At 37.7% G+C, this 20,077-nt stretch overlaps 1 protein-coding gene across 2 annotated transcripts in view; it reads left to right on the forward strand.

Moving 5' to 3' along the window:
• The first annotated feature begins 11,381 nt into the window (after window positions 1-11,381).
• The window catches only part of CNOT2 (CCR4-NOT transcription complex subunit 2), a 130,419-nt gene continuing 121,723 nt past the window's right edge, over window positions 11,382-20,077 (forward strand). Inside the window, exon 1 of one of the 2 annotated variants that reach the window (XM_003989040.6) lies at window positions 11,382-11,514. Coding sequence is in view for 1 of the 2 variants with exons in the window: in XM_006933889.5 (XP_006933951.1) it covers window positions 11,510-11,514 (5 nt within the window). In the remaining variant the exon portion in view is untranslated. The remainder of the gene's footprint in view (window positions 11,515-20,077) is intronic. The other variant, XM_006933889.5, reaches the window with a different exon arrangement.

Below are 20,077 nucleotides of genomic sequence, written 5' to 3' on the forward strand. Positions count from 1 at the left end.
AACTGTTTCTATGCCCACTTACGTGGGTTATGCTTACGAACAGTGATTTCCTAATTGTAGGCTGCTTCATTAAAAGGAAAAGAGAAGATTTGGAGATATTTCTCCAAGACCATCACCATCACCAGTCAAAGGTATAGCAGATGGAGCAACTTTTAAAATCTAGAAACTAATAGCAACTAATATTATTTATATCGATGACATACAAGTGTTTTAGAATATACGGTGTATACCTCTAGTCTAGGTGGTCTTTTATTTTCTTTTCTTAAATACTATTTCATTTTTTAAGTAATCTCTCCACCCAACGTGGGGCTTGAACTCACAACCCCAAGATCAAGGGTTGCATGCTCTACCTATTGAGCCAGACAGGTGCCCCAGGCAGTCTTTTAAAAACACCTGAAATGATAAGTTCTAGCTACTTCATATAGAGTTGGACACCTTATTAAAAACAGAAAGTTACTTGAGAATTATTATAAATGTTTAGTAACTATCTTCTTGTAAACAATGTCTTTAAAAAGTCATAGGCCTTAAAAATCCTGTGAGTAATTGTAGAGGGATGTCATCCCAGCAACTGAAAAAGATTAGCTAATGTTTATTTTATTTAAAAAAAGTATTCTTACAGTACAAAGTACAACATAATCACTACTTGATGCTATAAAAATGTAATAATTTAAGAATATGTTTCACTTTCCTGCCTTACCTGACTTTTTATTTCTCAACAGAAAACATGTAACAGCCAGTGAGCACACTTGTGTTTGCTGTCATTTTTAAATGGCTTTTATATTATCTATTATTTTCTTGTATTTTTCCCTCTCAGATGCTCCCTTAATAATTAGCTTCTCTATTCAAAATTCTTAGATTACATGTAGTATTTCACATAAAAATACTATCATTATAGCAACTAGTATTTTGTGATTGTTTGCTTTATTCTACATTATGCTAAGGTTTACAAAGATCATCTCATAAAATGTTAACAACCCTGAAAGACATGGTAATCTTTCTATGTACAATTTTAAGGTAACAAAACTGAGGCTTGGAGAGGTTAAGCATCTTGCCTAAGGGACCTCAGCTTGTGTGTATTTTAGTTGGATAAAATTTCAGGTCTGAGCTATTCTAAAACCCCAAGTTCTTAACCTTTGCTTCTCCAATCCCTGGTGATTCAGTAATATATTCTTGAACGTTTGTGATTTCTCCTCAAAAACCTTTAGTTTTGAGGTTTCATTTCAAAAATAACTTAAAAATGTAACTATACTTTGGATCACAGGGAAGACCATTATATAAATACACACTTTTCACCTGATTTGAATACCAGGTTTTTGTGTTTATAACTGAGTTAGTGCCAAGCTATAAAACTTAAATTGCCCTGGGCTACAGTAGAGAATAAAAACAAACAAATGAATGATGCATACATGACAGGCAAAGGTCAAATATTGTTCCTGCTTTGTTCTGGAACAAAGATTTTTTTAAAAAAAAATTGTAACAGAGAAAACTAATGGGAAAATTGAATTATCATATAGTAATGTAGGCATTCCAAATTACAACAAACATGTGCTGTATTAATTTCCAATGACTTCCAGCTCAGCAAAACAATAGTCTTTGTTGCTTTAAAATTGACGTTATTAATTTCAAATATTTTAGTTTAATTTCTATTATTTCTGGTTTAATAGTTAAAAAGGAGCTATCAGTACAGGTTTACACCAAGTTTTCTATGTGCACATAGCACATATTAGGGTAACTTTAAAATATTTATCATATTGGGTACACACAATAATTCTTATAGGGTATTCCTATATTATTCAAGATTGAGGAACAGTACTACATAATTTGTATGGCTGGTGCATAATAGGAACTCAATAATTGTTAGTTGAGCCAGAATTTTAATGATCTATCTAGGTTCTCCATATTTATTCATTTGATTGATTCAGCCAAACTACCTTGGAGTTTCTTTCTCATAATAAATGCACTGAACCTACAGTAGGTTTTAGTGTTTATCTTAGACTTTTTCACTAGGGAACACTTAAGAGAATCTCATGGAATCTATGGACTCTTTCCCCCAAAAGCCCCCCCCCCCCACGCACACACACACACACACAGATATATATCACAATATTATAAACTACATACATTATTAAAAAAGAGAGAACTGGCTGTGGAGTTGGAAATAATTTATATGATTGAAGGCAACCTTTCTTAGAGCCTCCATTTCCTCATCTGTACAGTGTGAATACTACTTATCTCATGTTATGCAGCTGAATGAAATCATGTAATTATGGTGCTTGCAATTTAGTAGATGCCAAATTAAGTGGTAGCTATAATTATTATCAGGCCAATATTGATCTCATATTTTATCTCTAATTACTGTTTGAGGTTTTCTTGTGCTGATTGGTTTGTTACAACTACTTTCTAGTTCCATGGATCTTATATTTTTCTCACCGGTTACCTTATTTGTTTTTTCTTTTTAGGCTACCTATTTTTACAGATGATAGTGATCCACAAAAGCACCGGCGAGTAATAACATCTATAATGTTCAGGTCAGAATACTAAGCAGCTTTAACATTGCTGTGATCAATATGAAAGCTGATGAGCAATAAATAGTAATTCAATACAAAGATAAGGATATTTGAAGGGCAAAATATGGGTCACAAGTTTAAACTGGAGATCTGCTACAAACAAGAACATGGAGGAAATTATACTATTATATCAGATAGTTTCTTTGAGAATTACATGACAATAAAAGACGTGTGGCACATAACTGAGTCAATCACATCTGAATAATGAATGATAAATGGATACCACATCAGAACAGAACATTGTATTCAGATGAGAAAGCATTTATTCTTTTATTGCCAAAACTGGTTATATTAAAAGCATCCTTTTATGTTTATATCTGGAAACCAATTCTATGAGGCTGTAGAAAATTTATGAAGAGTTCAGAAAGAATGTCATAAAAATAATGCAAAACTTTGGAAACATAATTGTAAGAGAAATCATTACATAAGGATTTCTAAGGAACTGTTCAAATTCTTTTACTTATTTTCATTATTATTTTGGCATTTTTTTCATTTTGGTATTTTTAAGCATCAAATATTGCATGAAATTTATAGGTGAGGGGTTGAAGATAAAAATTTTTCTATGTGTTTGATATAGTGTCACTATAGACATTGTAATGAGATTTCACAAAATGCTGATGTTTAAGATTCACAAGTACTATAAAATGCTTTTATAAATAAATAGTAACTTCAATATGAGTAGAATATATTAAGAAGCAATCTTAAGAAGAATATGTACAAATGGTGCCTGGGTGGCTCAATCAGTTAAGTGTCAGACTCTTGATTTCAGCTCAAGTCACGATCTCATGACTTGTGAGTTTGAGCCCTGCATTGGGCTCCACGCTCACAGCATGGAATCTGCTTGGGATTCTCTGTCTCCCCCTCACTCTCTGCTCTGTCTCTCTCAAAAATAAACAAACATTTTTTTTTTTTAAAGAAAAAGAATATGTACAAAAAAACATATTCCCCCTCCTCAAATTATGGCCTTATTAGAGATGCTGGTCATTTATCATAAATGACAATGACTCATTTTAGAATGGTGAATGTTTGAAGTACAGTATGTCCTGGCTTTTTTTTTTTTTTTTTTTTTTAGATCTTATACTCTTACAATTTTATGCAATTTTTACAAACATGCATAGAAGCTAAGCTAGTGATCCAGTAACAGATTTTATTAGTTCTACTGAATTTGTTGCAGACTGGAAAGGTGAGCTAAAGGCTTTATTCTCTTCCTATTTTGAAAGATGTCAAAGTTGAATACTGGTATATTTAACCTGTTGCTGACTTTTCTTAAACTTTGCAACTTAAGGCATCCTGGTATATGTATTAATTAAATATTTGTCCCTCTTACTGAACAGACTTCTCTATGATAACAATTTTGTTTGTTTAAATGAAACTGGTATCATGTGTACTCACAGAAAATTTCCAATGCAGGTTTTGAGAAGTGAATTAACTATTCATGTTTAAACAGGTAATTGACAGTTTTTTTTGAAACAAAGTTTTTAAACTATTAAGTTACTTTTGATTTCAAAGATGACTGTTTCTGATATATACAGAACGTGTGTAATTTCTTTGTGGCAGATTTTTGACTGTTTTCAAGCACTGTAATGTGTGATGGATGGTTAGAAACAATAATATATTAGTTTCTACTTACCCTTTTAGGACTGAACTATATCTACTTATTTAAAAAAAATTTTGGTGTGTTTTAAGTAATCTCTACATCCAACTAGGGCATGAACTCATCACCTGGAAATCAAGAGTCGCATGCTCATGGGCTGAGTCAGCCAGGTGTCCTGAATTAGATCTCTTTACAAAACTTTACCCCTGCATTATGTTTGTCAGCATTCAGTACTGTGGTGGTCCAGATGTAGGTTTATAGATTCATTTTTAGTTTACTTCTTGCACTTTGCAGCATGCTCTACACATTTAGTCCTTAAGGGGTTTCTTTTACAAACTCTGTGGCATAACATTTATTAGCAATCAGATAGAAAACTGAGCAAATTTATGCCATAATTTTGTAGGGAAAAAATGTGCTAAGCTCTATATTTCATCCATGAACAATTTGCAGTGTGAGCACTTTCAAGGAATAAAAATAAAATCCAAAAACAAAAAAGCAATGTAAAACTTTTAGGCTAAACATAAAACAGTTCTGGGGCACCTGGGTTGCTTGGGTGGTTAAGCGTCCAACTCTCAGTTTCGGCTCAGGTCATGAACTCACGGTTTCCTGGGTTCGAGCCCCGCATTGGACTGTGTGCTGACAGTGCAGAGCCTGGTTGAGATTCTCTCCCTCTCCCTCTCTGTCTGCCCCTCTCCTACTCATGTGGTCTTTCTCAAAATAAGTAAACTTAAAAAAACAAACCAAAAAAACATAAAACATAAACAGCTCCTGAGAGTAAGAATTATTGAACAGGATGGGATCTGTTCAAGTAGGGGTGTTTCTTAAAGGACCAAGGCTTTCTTAAGATCTACAGATTTCATAACCTTTACTGTTTCATTGTCTTTGTAATCTTCATTTTCTTTTATACTGAATGTATTTTCACTTTAAGTTCCTCAGTTACAAAACAGGTTAATATTCAGCATTTGAGTGGCTATGACTAAGGCCATTAGTATTTAAAAAGCACAAATACTTTTTTCAATCTATTGTGTACATAAATTGCTTTTATTCCTGCTATCATGTCAGTGTTTAATCCGTTTTTCTTTAAACAGAAATGTATTGGCTGATTTCTCAGGTTTTATTTAAAAAAATTAAAAAACATTTTTTTAATGTTTATTTTTATTTTTGAGAGAGACAGAGTTGGGGGTGGGAGGGAGAAACAGAATCTGAAACAGGCTCCAGGCTCTGAGCTGTCAGTATAGAGCCCAATTTAGGGCCAAAGCTCAGGAACTGTGAGACCACAAACCGAACCAGTCAGACGCTTAACCAACTGAGTCACCCAGGCACCCCTAAAATTTTTTTTTAAATCTTTATTTTTGAGAGAGAGACAGAGTGCGAGCCAGGGAGGAACAGAAAGAGATGGAGACACAGAATCTGAAGCAGGCTCCAGGCTCTGAGCTGTCAAGTACAGAGCCTGACACGGGGCTCGAACTCACAAACCGTGAGTTCATGACCAGAGCTGAGATCAGACACCTAACCGACTAAGCCACCCAAGCATCCCATTTCTTGTGTTTTAGATTAATTTACTTCTATATTCATTGATTCTGGAAACTGTTGGGGGAGGGATTTTTACTTAAGTGGAACATAATTTATAATTCATATGTGGGATAGAATTGGCACTAAGAAAATATCTTAACCATGCATTAAAACATTCAACAGTTAATGTAGTCGAGAAAGCAAAGTAAAAAAGTTATTTTGTTGATTCTTTTACCTGATATGGGAAAAAACTTGTATGAAAGTGATCTGAATAGGTAAAAACATTAATTTTGAGAGGATTCATAATTTTTTTGATCCATAATTTAAAGTAATTATCTTTGCAAGATGAGAGCAGTGATGTTAGGTGATAAAAGTGGACATGATGAAAGATATACTACAAACGGTTCTACTTATTTTGTTTTCCTTTTTGGTGCTGACTAAACTTTGGAAATGGGTTGATTAGCAGTGACTTCTTAAAAACCATCTATTGTCTCTTTTGCTCTGCATTTTAAAATGCTCCAAAATCCTGCCTCCTTATTCTACATAATTTCCACTAGCCCCCTTCTGCTTATCTGAGTCTGGTTCTAGTTGCTGGCCCATGCTCATTTCTGCTTCTAAGCTGACCCAGATTGTGTTGTGTCCCCCCAAAGTTTATGAGGTGCTAATCCCCTTACCTCAAAATGTTATTACATTTGGATATAGGAACTTTAAAAAGGTAATTAATGTTAAATGAGGTCATATGGGTATGTCCTAATCCAATATGACTGGTGTTCTTATAAAAAGGGGAAATTTGGAAACAAATTTACATACAGGGAGAAAACCACATCAACATGAAAAGGGCCATCTAGAAGCAAGAACAAGGCTCTGGGAAGAAACCAACCGTCTCAGACTTCTAGCCTCCACAGCTGTGAGCAAAAATGCATTTGTTGTTTAAGTCGCCCAATCTGTGGTGCTTTGCCTGTGGCAGCCCCAGCATGTACAATCTGCCTTTGCTCATATTATTCCCCTCACTGTGAAAATGTCCCTTCCTTTCATCCCCAGCTATCCAGTCATTCAACATGGAAATTAAACAGCTACTTGGTGAAATTATCTGACACAACAGTCCTCTTTTTTTCTGCCCTAACAGAGAATTTAGTCCGAACTACAGATTTTAGCAGATCCTAGCACAAAATATGGTAGATGTAAGGATTTCAGGAGTTAATATAGGTAAAATGCTTACAACAATGCCTGGCATGTAGTGAATCTTAAGTGTTTGCTACATCTGTTGCTGCTATTACTAGGTCTTCATTGAAAGATAAAATACACAATAATTGGTAACTATTTGTGAGGCATAGGGAAGAAGGATAAAAGATATCAGGCTTGGCAACTGAGTATGTGATACTATTGTTCCAAATCATTCACTCGGTTTTATAAAGAGAGAAATAGCGTTTTTTATTACTATTATACAAAATTTTTATTCTATGAAAATTAAAAAATGAAATAGAAATAATGATATAAAAATAGCTGTAAATAAAAATACTTTTGCAAGGTTGAATTAACCCTTTGCACATATCCTGTTAGATCTCTGTGAGACTACAAATCTCTACAAAATTGGAATTACAGTTGACAACACAGGTTTGGACTGCATGGGTCCACTTACACACAGATTTTTTTTTTCGATAAATATAGTACAATACTGTAAATGTATTTTCCTTGTAATTTTCTTAATATTTTTTTTTCTCTAGCTTCCTTTGTTGTAAAAATACAGCATACAATGCATGTAACATTCAAAATATGTTGACTGTTTATATTATTGGTAAGGCTTCTGGTCAATGGTACACTATTAGCAGTTTTTGACTATGTGAGGGAGGAAGTTGGGCATCCCAACCCCTGCATTATTCAAGGATCAACTGTACATTTTAAAACTTCCTCTTTACACTTAATACATCAGGTCAATAACATTTCTTCCACATCATTTTTAATGGCCAAATACTGTTCTATGCATGTAGCTTACTTTATTTAAGGAATATCTTTAAAAAAAAGTTTTTAATGTTTATTTTTGAGAGAGAGACAGTGTGAGCCGGGGAGTGGCAGAGACAGAGGGAGACGCAGAACCTGAGGCAGGCTCCAGGCTCCGAGCTGTCAGCACAGAGCCCCACTTGGGGCTCGAATTGTGAATCTTGAGATCATGACCTGAGCCGCAGTCAGATGCTCAACTGACTGAGCCAGCCAGGCGCCCCTATTTAAGGAATATCTTAACAAACAATGCAGGAATGAATACTCTTGCAATCAAATTGTTACACATATTCTTATTTCCTTATGATACATTTCTAGAAGAGGAACTTCAGGGTCAAATGCACATGCTCAAGGCTTCTGATACATACTGTCAAACTGCACTCTAGAAGCGTGTGCCATTTATATACTCGGAAGTTTAAGAAGCCCTATTTCTCTGAACCCTTGCCAGTACTAACAAGACATAATCACTTGTTAAAATAACACCTGAAAACCAAATTAATGTGTAACATGTGTTCTGTCACTCACTCCCAAGATGGACTATTAAACTTTTATATTACCATTCAAAGCTTAAGATTCTTACCTACATTTTAGATGAAGAATCTGAGATCCAGTAAGTTACATAATAAATCAGACCACTACATAATGGAAATTTCTGCCCCATATACGATATTGAGTATTCTTTCCGATTTGCCAGTCAGCCTTACCAATTAAGTTGTTTTTCCTATAATAGCCTTGTCAATTTCCCCCCAAAAGGTATACATCTTCATTATCCAGGGATGGAAGCTAGTACATTCCATCAGTTTAGCACATTTTTTCCTAGCTGCTTCCCAGCTTGGATTTTATTTACTTACTAAAAAAAAAAATTTTTTTTTTTAACATTTATTCACTTTTGAGAGAGTGAATGCAGAGCTGGGGAGGGGCAGAGGGAGAGGGAGACACAGAATAAGAAGCAGGCTCCAGGCTCAGAGTTGCCAGCACAGAGCCCAACACAGGGCTCCAATTCATGAACCGTTGAGTTCCTGATCTGAGCTGAAGTGGGATGCTCAACCGACCGAGCCACCCAGGTGCCCAGGAGTTTACATACTATGTGAAGGAAACCTTTCAAGACATTTAAAAAAAAAAAAAAAAAAGCTAACCTAATCTTGGATAAGAATCTATTTCATTCATTCAATGGTTTATTTATTCAGTGTTTCATTCATTCAACAGCACTTACCTAATGTATACTATGTGTGGGGGATAAAGCAGTGATCAAAATAGATGTAGCCCCTGCCCCCATGGAACTTAAATTTTTAGTGGGGTAAAGGGAAACAGATAACAAACAATAAAGATAATGATAAATTATAAATGCTATTTAAAAATAAATGGGAAAAGGAGATACTTTAAACATGGTGGTGAAGGAAGGCCTGTCAGAGATTCTTTCTTTTTTTAAAGTTCTTATTTATTTGAGAGGGAGAGAGAATGAGAGCGTACAGGGGAGGGGCAGAAAGAGTCCTAAGCACTGACAGTGTAGAGCCTGATACAGGGCTCGAACTCAGGAACCATGACATCATGACCTGAGCCCAAAATCAAGACTCGGATGCTTAACATACTGAGCCACCCGTGTGCCTTGATTTCTGAGTTAAGACCTGAAGGATGAGAATGAGTTAGCCACATAGACACCGAGAAAGTACATCCCAGACAGAAAAAAATAATAGTGCAAAAGTACAAAGGTCCTGAGACAGAGTATCAGTTAAAATTAAATTCAGTTGAGAAGAGACCCTAAATAGAGTTTTAAATAAAATAGAAATTTATTTTCTCCTATCCAAATCTAAATGTAGGGGCGCCTGGCTGGCTCAGTCGGTTGAGTATCTGAATCTTTGATTTCCATTCAGGTCATGATCCCAGGGTTGTGGGACCGAGCCCTGCGTCTTTGGAGCCTGCGTGGGATTCTCTCTTCCTCTGCCCCTCTCTTCCACTGGTGCTCACTTGCTCGAACTAAGAAGAAAAAAAAAAAAGGTGCTCTCTCTCGCTCTAAAAAAACCCCCCCAAAACAAAAAACCAAACCAAAATAAACTGAACGTAAAGAGTGCAGGGCTGGTACGGTGCTCCACAAAGGTCTCAAGAACCCAAGCTCCCACCAGTTTAAGATTTCGCCTGCAGCCCACGTTGGCGGCTAGGCTTCCAGGCCGTCACATCCATTTTCCAGGGTGCAGGATATTAAGAGGAAAAGAGACAGAGGACCGGATGTGTACACCAACTGTATTTTAAGGATGGTTCTGAAGGGACGCCACATGACCTTTTTGCTTATATGCCATTGGCCAGAACTACCACGTGGCTACAGAGAGGCCGGAAACAGCCTTCATTCTGGACAGCCATGTGTCCATGTCTGTTAGTATGAAAAAAAGGGAGAAATTTTAGGGGACAACTAACAGTCTCTGCTACAGGCTGGAAAGAGCTTGGTACGTGACACAAACAGAGAGGAAGCAACGAGAAGGCCTTGCATTCTGTAAACATAACAAAGTCACCTTTTATTTATAACATCCTTATCTTTCTTGCTATTTAAGATAGACACCCTCTGCCCTTCACTGATAAGTTTTAAGTTGGATTGCAGGTGTTTTTTTTTTTTTTTTTGTAAAGAAAAGGTGATTTTTATAGAAGAAACAAACAAGGGAAGTAGAAATTTTATTTACTGCAAATGACTTGTACTTTACATTAATAAAGTCTATCACTCAAACACAAAAGAATAACAATTCACTTTATGAAACTACACGATTCCAAAATACACATGCAGAAGCTCTTTTTAAAGTCCAAAAATGTTGAACAGTAACAAAAGGGAAAGAAAGCATTTATCGACACGCAAAGGAATAGAGGTTATTTCGAAGAACACCAATTTAACTTTGAGTGACAGTTACTTTTCTGAAAAACAAAGACTTCACTCTCCTGAAGTTCCCATCAAAGCCACCGTAATTTCAAACGGTATTGCTCACAGCCCAGCCGGTCACTCAAGCTTACATGGGGACTGGGGGGAGCAGGAGCGACAGAAAGTGCTATAAATCTAACTCGGCTAGCGCAAGCTCATTCAATAGAGCTTTAAAAACTTGCTCCCCAATATGCTCCCTCCCATCAAGTTAAAAAAAAAAAAAAAGACAGAAAAAGGAAGGGTGATGAGTAGAAAATACCAACGGTTTCGGCGGAGGGGAACTCACTTCTCAGGAGGTGATGGTGACGTGCTGCTGGTCCCTGGAAGTGCGTGCACGAACACCGCAGTTTGCGGGGGCTGAGGGAGGAAAACAAGACAACGATCAGTTTTGCTTCAGGTGGTGGGAGTCGGGGGTGGGGTGGGTGTGGGGGCCGTTCCAGGCGGACGGACGTGGGAGGGGCGTGGTGTCCGACACGAACACAAACACAAACACGCTCCGCGTCCCCAGGCAGGGCGGGCTGACGCCACCTCACCATTCCCCGCCCCTGGACCCCGGGGCCCGCCTCGGACCCAGGGCCCGTGCCCAGTGCAGCGCGACCCGGTCTCAGGGGACCTGCAGCGGCCGCAGAGGCCCTGCTCGCTATAACGGCCGCGAAGAAGCGACGAGCCTCCTCGTGAGTCGGTGGAAGACATGCTGAAAGCCTCGGGGAAGAAGGTGAGGGAGTGAAGCGCCTCTCCCCACCCTTTCTCGAACGCGCGGGAAGCCGCCTACCCACCCCCAGCCCTGTCCGGTCGGCAATCGCCGCTCCCACCTTCCGCCGCCGCTTTGAGTGAAGCCGGAACGACGGGGGTCACGGCGGGGGTCAGAGGGTAAAGGTCTTGCTCCCAGCAGCCTCCGCGGTGGATACGTCGCCATCTTGGATCCGCGGGACAAGAAAATTCATGCGGTGAGTTTTTGGCAAATTTTCGGAAGTCTGGCAGCGGGGTGCGCGGCGGGGGCGGCGGATTCGGGGCCCCCTCAAGGCCGGGGAATGCCTCGGGGCCGGTCCGGCCGCGTCCGGGGTCCGCGGGCAGCGTCCTGGCCCGCCGCTTCCCGTTGCTTTTGTCTCGGCTCCAATCGAGAGAGGGAGAGCGGAGCGGGCGGGGAGGGGGGGTGGCGGCGGTGGAGGAGGGAGGGGGTGTGTATGGGGAGGGTGGTGGACGGGACGTAAAGCGTCGCTGTACTTGGGTGGCTGCAGCGGCAGCCCTGGATCCTAGCTAGGCCCGGTCCCTTCGGCGGGCGCTGAGGCTTCCCTTAGACTCCGCTCCGCCGAGCTCCCGCCAGCGCGGAGGAGCCACCGCCGCCGCGCTGCTTCCTGGGGAAGAAGAGAAGGCGGCTGCGGTGGTGGCCAAGGAGCCCGGGTCCACTTTAGATGGGGCTGCCGCGTTCCCAGCAGCTGCCGCGGTCTCTGGCTGTTCACATTTTCTGAGTACACCCACATCACCTGCAACTTGTGTGTGTGTATGTGTGTGTAATAGATGGGGGGGGGGCGGGACATTGGACTGGCTAACGGGCCTCAGGAGCCCCCAGGCCTTGGGATACCGAAGGGTATGGTTGGTGGAAGGAGGAGTGCAACTGTGATGCTTCCTCTGCCACCGCACCGGGAGGGTGAACCTTCAGTGGTGTGATAGAGAGTGAGACGGGATAGTCCTGGGGCGGCGGAGGAACCTGAGACGCTTCTGTTTGTGAAGTTGCCAGTTCTAGGTTTCTACTTCCGCCGGGGCCTCTCCACCTTGTGCTGTCTTGGGTCTCACTTAAAAGTTTCACGGAAGAAACGAGTGGGGTTGGAAGAGGCCCACCTAGTTTTTCGTTGAGGCTCTGCTGTCCATCTAGAAGAGAAAGCCTCAAACTCCTGTCTTCAGCGAATGCGAATTCTAGTTTTCGTTTATAAAAACACTTCCAAGGTTTTAGAATTTGCATTTATACCATAGCCTGTGGATATGGCATTACCACCACAAAAGTCTTACATACGGGTACCACCCTCTCGGAAGGAACCTAAACATCAACTTCCCTTGAATCCTAAGAGGAGGCCTTCACTTTTCAACATCCATAAGACCGAATGCAATTCATTCTGTTTCATTTTCATAGAACTCTTGGTCAGAGAATCTTAACGCCTTTCTTAATCTTCTGGACCGTTTATAATAATTAAGTACATTCATATCAACCCTTACATTCTTGGCGAAATAATAGAAAGTACTGAGTTAAAATCTGTTCACGAGGGAGGCCATACTTGAATTTAGAGTTAACAATTGAACACATTTCTTCCTGTTAGTCTTGGCATTGGGCATTTCTAAACCTCTAGAATCGTTAAGTGTTACTTTTGATTTGCCTTTAGGAATAACATAAGTGGAAATATAAAGTATGGGGGCGTTGAATTGAAATTTCAAAGTATCTGTTTACATGGGTATAAGTTGAATTGTTTAGAAATAATTAGTATATTTGACAAGTTATTTCTCAAACGTCAGTGAACACATCTTTTGCAATTTTGCAAGATAACTTTATCTCAGAGTTAAAGGGTTGATTCAGAATCACAGAGGACTGAAATGGCTAAAACATCTAAAGATGTCTACATTCAGATATTTTAGTTGAAACACTAATGGACCAAGATCGTTAATAAGCTTTGTATGTTGAACTCCTCTTTAGTTTGTAATTCTTATATTAATTTTAAAGGAAAAATAACAATACATATGTAAAAAAGACAAAACTGTTCACTTTGACTTTGTAAAATTCTCATTTAATTTTAAAAAGGTATTTTTTTCATTTTTTCCCTAGGGGCTTGAATTGCAGTTACTTCTGTGCATACTTTGTAATTTAGACAGGAATCGAGAAACTCACACTTTCTACATCCTGATTAATGTTGTATCAATAAAAATAAATTATTGTAAGCAGAACCCTTTTATTCTAAGTATACTGCATAGAGATATCTGTAACCTAATCTGATGCTCTTGGGGAATGAGAATTGCCTGTATGGCTAAGCAAGCAACAGCCTTCAAATACAGCCTTTAAAAATTTTTCAGTTTCTGTAATACTTCCGTTTTAAAGTAAATTTGTGTGGTGGAAAAAAATAGGACAGAATGCAAGAGTGTATTTATATCTCCTTCGTTTGAGAAGTACTTGATCTTGAAGATAAAATAAAACTCAGAATGATACTCTTCCCCAAGAGAGCTAATTACCTATGTTTTTACTTAATAATTTTGGGTGTTTAATTTACTTTTTCATTTTCTGGAGATGCTTTACACTTAGTTTTAACCTGAAATTTTTCTTTGTTCAAAAGTAAATAAGTACTTCAGATTTATGAGTAGATTTCATTACAAGTGCTTCTAACCTAGTTTTGGTTTTTATTTCTTCAATAGATAATGGTATTAAAGGTACTTGTATCTTGAAAGACTCTTAGAGAATTTTTCACAACCTATGGGAAATTATAGTTTTGCTCTGTATAGTGACAAATTTGCTTCATAAAATTTTCTTATACTGTAGAAAAGTAGAGGCATACTTTACTTCTATATGTGAAATATGAATAGACCTCAATAGACTAGTAAAAATAAGTTCATTTGTTTTTTACTCCTTAAGAGCAGTGATAAATAGTATTTTTAAATTAACCTGAAATTTTTACCGGTACAAGGTTTGTTCTATTATTACATATTTAAAAACAAAACTTTCCCTGTGCTTGCTTGAATAGGCATTGAGGACAGCTTATGCAAATAGTGATACAGTCTTAGGAAAAGATACTACTAAATAAGATTTTGTTTGTTGCCTAGACCTCTGGTAGATTTTGTAACACAAAGAAGCAAAAGAAACCAAGGTACTAGGTAGGGCAGTTTTACAGAGTTAATGTGAGCTGCACTATAATTTTTGAATATAATTACATACAATATTGATATCAAGGAAGGGATCTAGTGCTATGATAGGAATCATTTTGGTTGATGATACAGGTGATGGTTCCTCCTTACTAAGGTTAATTTCTACCTGTGATGCTTAAACAGGAATTTCATTGTGACTTTCACTAGATATTTTGAATAAGCTTTAACATTGATGTCGTTATAGAGAGTCTGCCTTTGAAAAGAAATAGAATGGACATTAGGGTTTTCACTTTTTAAAATTACAATTTTTACCTTGATTTTTACCTTGATTTTACAAAGAGAAATTTCAATTTTTACCTGATTTTAACCTTTCCACATTCTAAATACTGTATATATTTTTTCTTTGCTTTAGTTTTTCTGTTTGGCATCCTTTTTTGAACTCTTAAAATTCCTGTCTATGACAGGTCATGCTCATATGGCTTGTTCATTTATTTACTTTGTCTATACTGTTAGGGATAACCTGGAAAAATAGTTCCTATTATGTTTTTCTAACAGCTTGTTCTCTGAGATGTAGATGCACATCTCTTGGCATATCACTTGGAGGTACACCCAATTATGAAGTAATAAAATGGCTTAAGTGGGTTTTTTTTGATAATATAGCTTATTGTAATATGGAAATATAAAATAAGTTATGTAGGAAAAAATTTCCCTTTTCTGGACATATTTGATGTATATGCTTACACTTGGGATCTATTTAGATGTAGGTAGATATTTTGGACAACTGTATTTGCTACTTACCCTGAAAGCTTTTGTTTTTGTTTTTTTGCTTTCATATATGTTTATGTGAGTGGGTAGGGGTACTTTTACTACCACGTCTCTGTTTGACAAACTTCTTATTCGTCAAAACTCTACTGTAGTGTCATTTTTTAAGTGAAACTTTTCCTGAGCCCCCAAATCCTTTTGTTGTGCTGCTTTTAGTCTTTAAGCTTATGTAATTAAAAGTGTCATGCTGCATTGTAACCTACTGTCCATCCCTACCATCTACCATAACCTCCAGTGGACCTTAAGCACCTTCCTACCTAAGAGGTAGGGTTATGTCTTTATGTTTGCATTTCTAGTACCTTCTGTAGTGCATAGTACTTAGTAGGTTGTCAGTAAAGGTTATCATTAAACTGAACTGGTGCCAGATTGTCATTTGACTCCATGCTTTCAGGGTACTGTTTCCCGGTCCATAGACCAGAAATACTGTATTGGAAAAGGGGATGGGAAGAACATCCTGTATTATTTTGCTTCCTTGAATTTTTTTTCCTATAGTTTGCATCCTAATTACCTATGGGAGGCTAGATAACTAGCTTCTTAGAGAAATGTATGTAGAGTAAATGTAGGAAAGGGAAGGATAGTAATAAAGTGCCTCTGGTGACATGTTTCCGTATTTTTTGCTGTATTTTGTATGGCTAAGGTCACTGGTTGAAAGATATTTTGAGTAGACAGTCCCAGACCTATGATGGTTAATTTTACAATTTTTTGATGTTATGATGATACAAAAGTGATACTCATTCAACAGAAACTGTACTTCAAATTTTGATATTTTTTTCTCTAGGCCAGCAATTTTCTGTACAATACTCTGTCGTGATACTGGGCAGAGGCAGCCACTCACGGCTCCCAGTTAGCCATGCTATCATAAGGGTGAATAAACAGTACACCTGAAACCATTCTGTCTCCATATAACCATTTTTTTTCACTTTCAGTACAATATTCAATAGATTGCATGAGATTTTCAGTACATTTAAAAGAGGCTTTGTGGTAATTTTCCAAGTGTAGGCTAATATCGTGTTCTGAGCACATTTAACTTAGGCTAGACTAAGCTACAGCATTCAGTAGGTTATATATATTAAATACATTTTCAGCGTAACGTTATTTTCAGCTTAGGATGGGTTTATCAGGATGTAACACCATCATTAGTTGAAGAGGATCTGTATTTTTATTTACACAGTAATATATACTTAACCATTGCTTAACTTGGAACTCCTATTGGATTTGGGCTTTTTGCAGTTAGATTCTGTCACCCTGCTCCACCCCCCCCCTTCCCCCAACCTTTTTTTACTCCTAATGCTTGTCCCAAAGCTTAGGAGTTCTTCAGTTCAAATACCATTCTCCTTATGAAAATTAGTTAAGATGACTTAATGTAGTCTAAAACCTTTAGTTCTGAAACTAATTTTTCATGGTGACTAATTCCAATTGAAATTGGGAACTAACCGTGGTCTTTATTGGTCTATCTTGTTTTCCAACATTTTGCAGCAGAAATGTTAATGTATTTGATTATTTATGCTGTCTGTGCCACTCTGGGAGGTATTTGGTCATAAATGATACATGTACTGTTTTATCTTTTTAAAACCTGAAAAATTCCAATTCTGAGAAACAGCCTTAGAGGGTTTGAATAAGAGATTATACACTTGTTTTGTGTCCATTTTTTGAGATGTAAAAATCAAAGCAGAGTAAATGATACTCTTGAATTACATTTAGTGGAGGTGCTAACATTTGACTTAAAATTTTAGAACTCTTTTTTTATGTTTTCATTTGCTGTATATTTGCCACAGAGTTTTTAATGATTGAAAACTGAAGATACAGAGAGAGGGTATATATTTTTTAAAAGATAATTTGATCCAGTACTCAGGACAGCAGTCCTTTCTCTGCTTTTACTGAATTGAAATGTCTTTCCTTATATTGAAAGTAGATGAGAGTCACACTTGGTAATTTTTTACTCTGCCAAGGAATGATAAAATAAGCAAGAGAAAATTATATGTCCTGGCAGTTTAGGTAACAATGAGTAGACTTGCTTTTTTCCAAACATATCAATATGCCATTTTTCCATTTATGTATTTGGATGTTGAAACATAACTCCATTTTGTATCCACATCCTGACAGAATGTAATGATTGATTATGTAATACAATGTGTTTGGGAGAGGAACATTTGGTTTTGTGTCATATTTGGCAGGAATGTGTTTTTGTGTTACTTTTTACATTGTAAATTATGTTTATCCTTCAAATTTTGTATTTAATTTTCTCTTTGTAAAAGTTTTTGTGAGATTGGTATCATAACAGTATTCAATAATTAATGCCATTCAAAGGACCTGATTCCTTTTGACTTAATTTTATTGCTTAATATTTTAAAAAGTGGTTTACAGCTTGCAAAGCACTTTCGTATACATTATCTCAAGTTTGTATATGCATACGTACATATATATTATATATATATATATGTATACATACGTATGTATGTATTTATAATCTCTATACCCATTGTGGGGCTCAGATTCACAACCCCAAGATCAAGAGTTGTGTGCGCTTCCAACTGAACCAGCCAGGCGACCCCATTATCTCAATTTTACATGGTTGTCATTTTGATGTTTACTTTTTAAATAAGATATATATATTGGTTAACCTTTTTTTTTTTTTTTTTTTTTTGAGAGAGTGAGTGGGTGATGTACAGAGGATGAGGGAGAGAGAATTTTTTTTCCATATTTTTTTAATGTTTATTCATTTTTGAGAGAGACACAAAGTGCAAATAGTGGGGGGCAGGGCAGAGAGAGAGAGGGAGACACAGAATCTGAAGCAGGCTCCAGGCCCCGAGCGGTCAGCACAGAGCCTGATGCAGGGGTTGAACCCATGAATCATGAGATCATAACCTGAGCCGAAGTTGACTGCCCAAGCCCAACCGACTGGGTCTGAGCCACCCAGGCGTGCCCCCTGGGGAGAGAGAATCTTAAGCAGGCTCCACACCCAGATTGGAGCCTGAAGCCTGAAGCAGGGCTCCTCAATCCCACAACTGATCCCATGACCTGGAGAGCATTACCTGAGCCAAAATAGGGTCTAGAAGCCCAACTGACTGAGCCACCCAGGCGCCCCTTAAATAAGGTTATATTTTAATATTAATATAAAGATAGAACAATCAAGCTGTTTTGATTAGTATTAAAATTAGTAATTGGGAATTATAAAGACCATTTTATTCTTAGACTGGACACAGCATCTAATATATTTCTCAATGTTACTCTAGCTTAATTTATCAAATTAAGTATGTATAAGTGGAAGGTTTAGTTTTGTTTTTAATTGGTCATCTTGCAGATTTAGGGTAATACAGGAATTTGAAAGAGAAGTAGGAAATTTTTTGTTTTAAGCTTGACTTTGGCAAAATAAAACAGCTCACATTTTTAAGCATTATAATCATATTTATCAAGAAATGCCAAAGCTTTATATAATACTGTGTTATAATAAGAGTAGGTAATTTTGTATCACACTGATGCCACATTTTATAAATTTATTTATTGCACATTTATTTTGCAAAGACATAATGTGCTGAGCAGATATGTCTTGAGCTTTGCCTTGATTTACTAGGGCAAAAAATAGTGCTTTGGGGTGTAGTTTTTTTTTTTTTTTAATGTCTGTTTATTTTGAGAGAGAGAACACAAGCAAGGGAGGGGCAGGAGAGGGAGAGACAGAGAGAGAATCCCAGCCAGGCTGGGATTGTGCTGTAGGCACGGAACTGGATGCAGGGCTCAAACCCACAAACCAGGAGGTTACGACGTGAGCTGAAATCAAGAGTCAGACTCTCAACCTACTGAGCCACCCAGGCACCCCAGGGGGAGTTTTTATAATTTTATTTGAGTGAGCATGTCTGTCCTTAAGAGTAGAAAAAAATTAGACCTATAGCCTTTTTTCTAATTTGTGTCCACTTACGAGAAATGTGGATATATTCGTAGACCTTTCAACCCAAGCTTTGATGTCTATAGCAAAACCATTAAATCTGGCAGCAGAAACAGCCTCCAAAGTGTTTAAATTCGATGTAAGATGTACTTTTTCTTTTTAAGTTTGTTTATTTTGGGAGAGAGAATACGAGCCGGTGAGGGGCAGAGAGAGAGGGAAAGGGAGAATCCCAAGCAGGCTCCACACTGTCAGAACTCGAAGAGGGACTCGGACTCAAGAACCGTGAGATCATGACCTGAGCTGAAATCAAAAGTCAGACGCTTAATGGGCTGAGCCACCCAAGGACCCCATTTTTTTTTAATTTTATTTATTTGTGCTGGGGGCAGGGGCGGGGGGGGGGGTTGGGAGGGGCAAGCAGGAGAGGGGTAGAGAGAGGGAGACAACAGAATCTGAAGCAGGCTCCTGGCTCCAAGCTGTTAGCACAGAGCCTGACATTGAGCTCGAGCCCATGAACCATGAGATCATGACCTGAGCCAGAGTCAGATGCTTAACCAACTGAGCCACCCAGGAGCCCCTTCAAATGTACTTTTGTATTCTTTGTGTGTATATATCACGTATCCTAAATAGACACACAATATATATATATATATATATATATATATATATATATATGTATACGTATATAAAACAATTGTAGTCCAGTGCTTCAGGGAATCTGACCTTTGCCTACTCTTTAAGTATTTCAGAGCATAGTTTGAAAACCACTGGACTTGATCTCTAAAGTCACTTCCAACCTAAAATTCAGCATTCTTAGAAAGTCAAGAATTTTTATCTCTTTGCAGATACGGATTTCATAGAATTTACTTGTTTTTGAGTAACATTTGGATAAAAATTATTTAAGTTTAAATTTCAGGTTCTAGTGATTGAATGTTGGCATCACAGATATTTTGGAGATAAATTCTTTAATA

The sequence above is a fragment of the Felis catus genome, chromosome B4 (genome assembly GCF_018350175.1).
Source record: "Felis catus isolate Fca126 chromosome B4, F.catus_Fca126_mat1.0, whole genome shotgun sequence".
In the NCBI taxonomy this organism is placed as follows: domain Eukaryota; kingdom Metazoa; phylum Chordata; class Mammalia; order Carnivora; family Felidae; genus Felis; species Felis catus.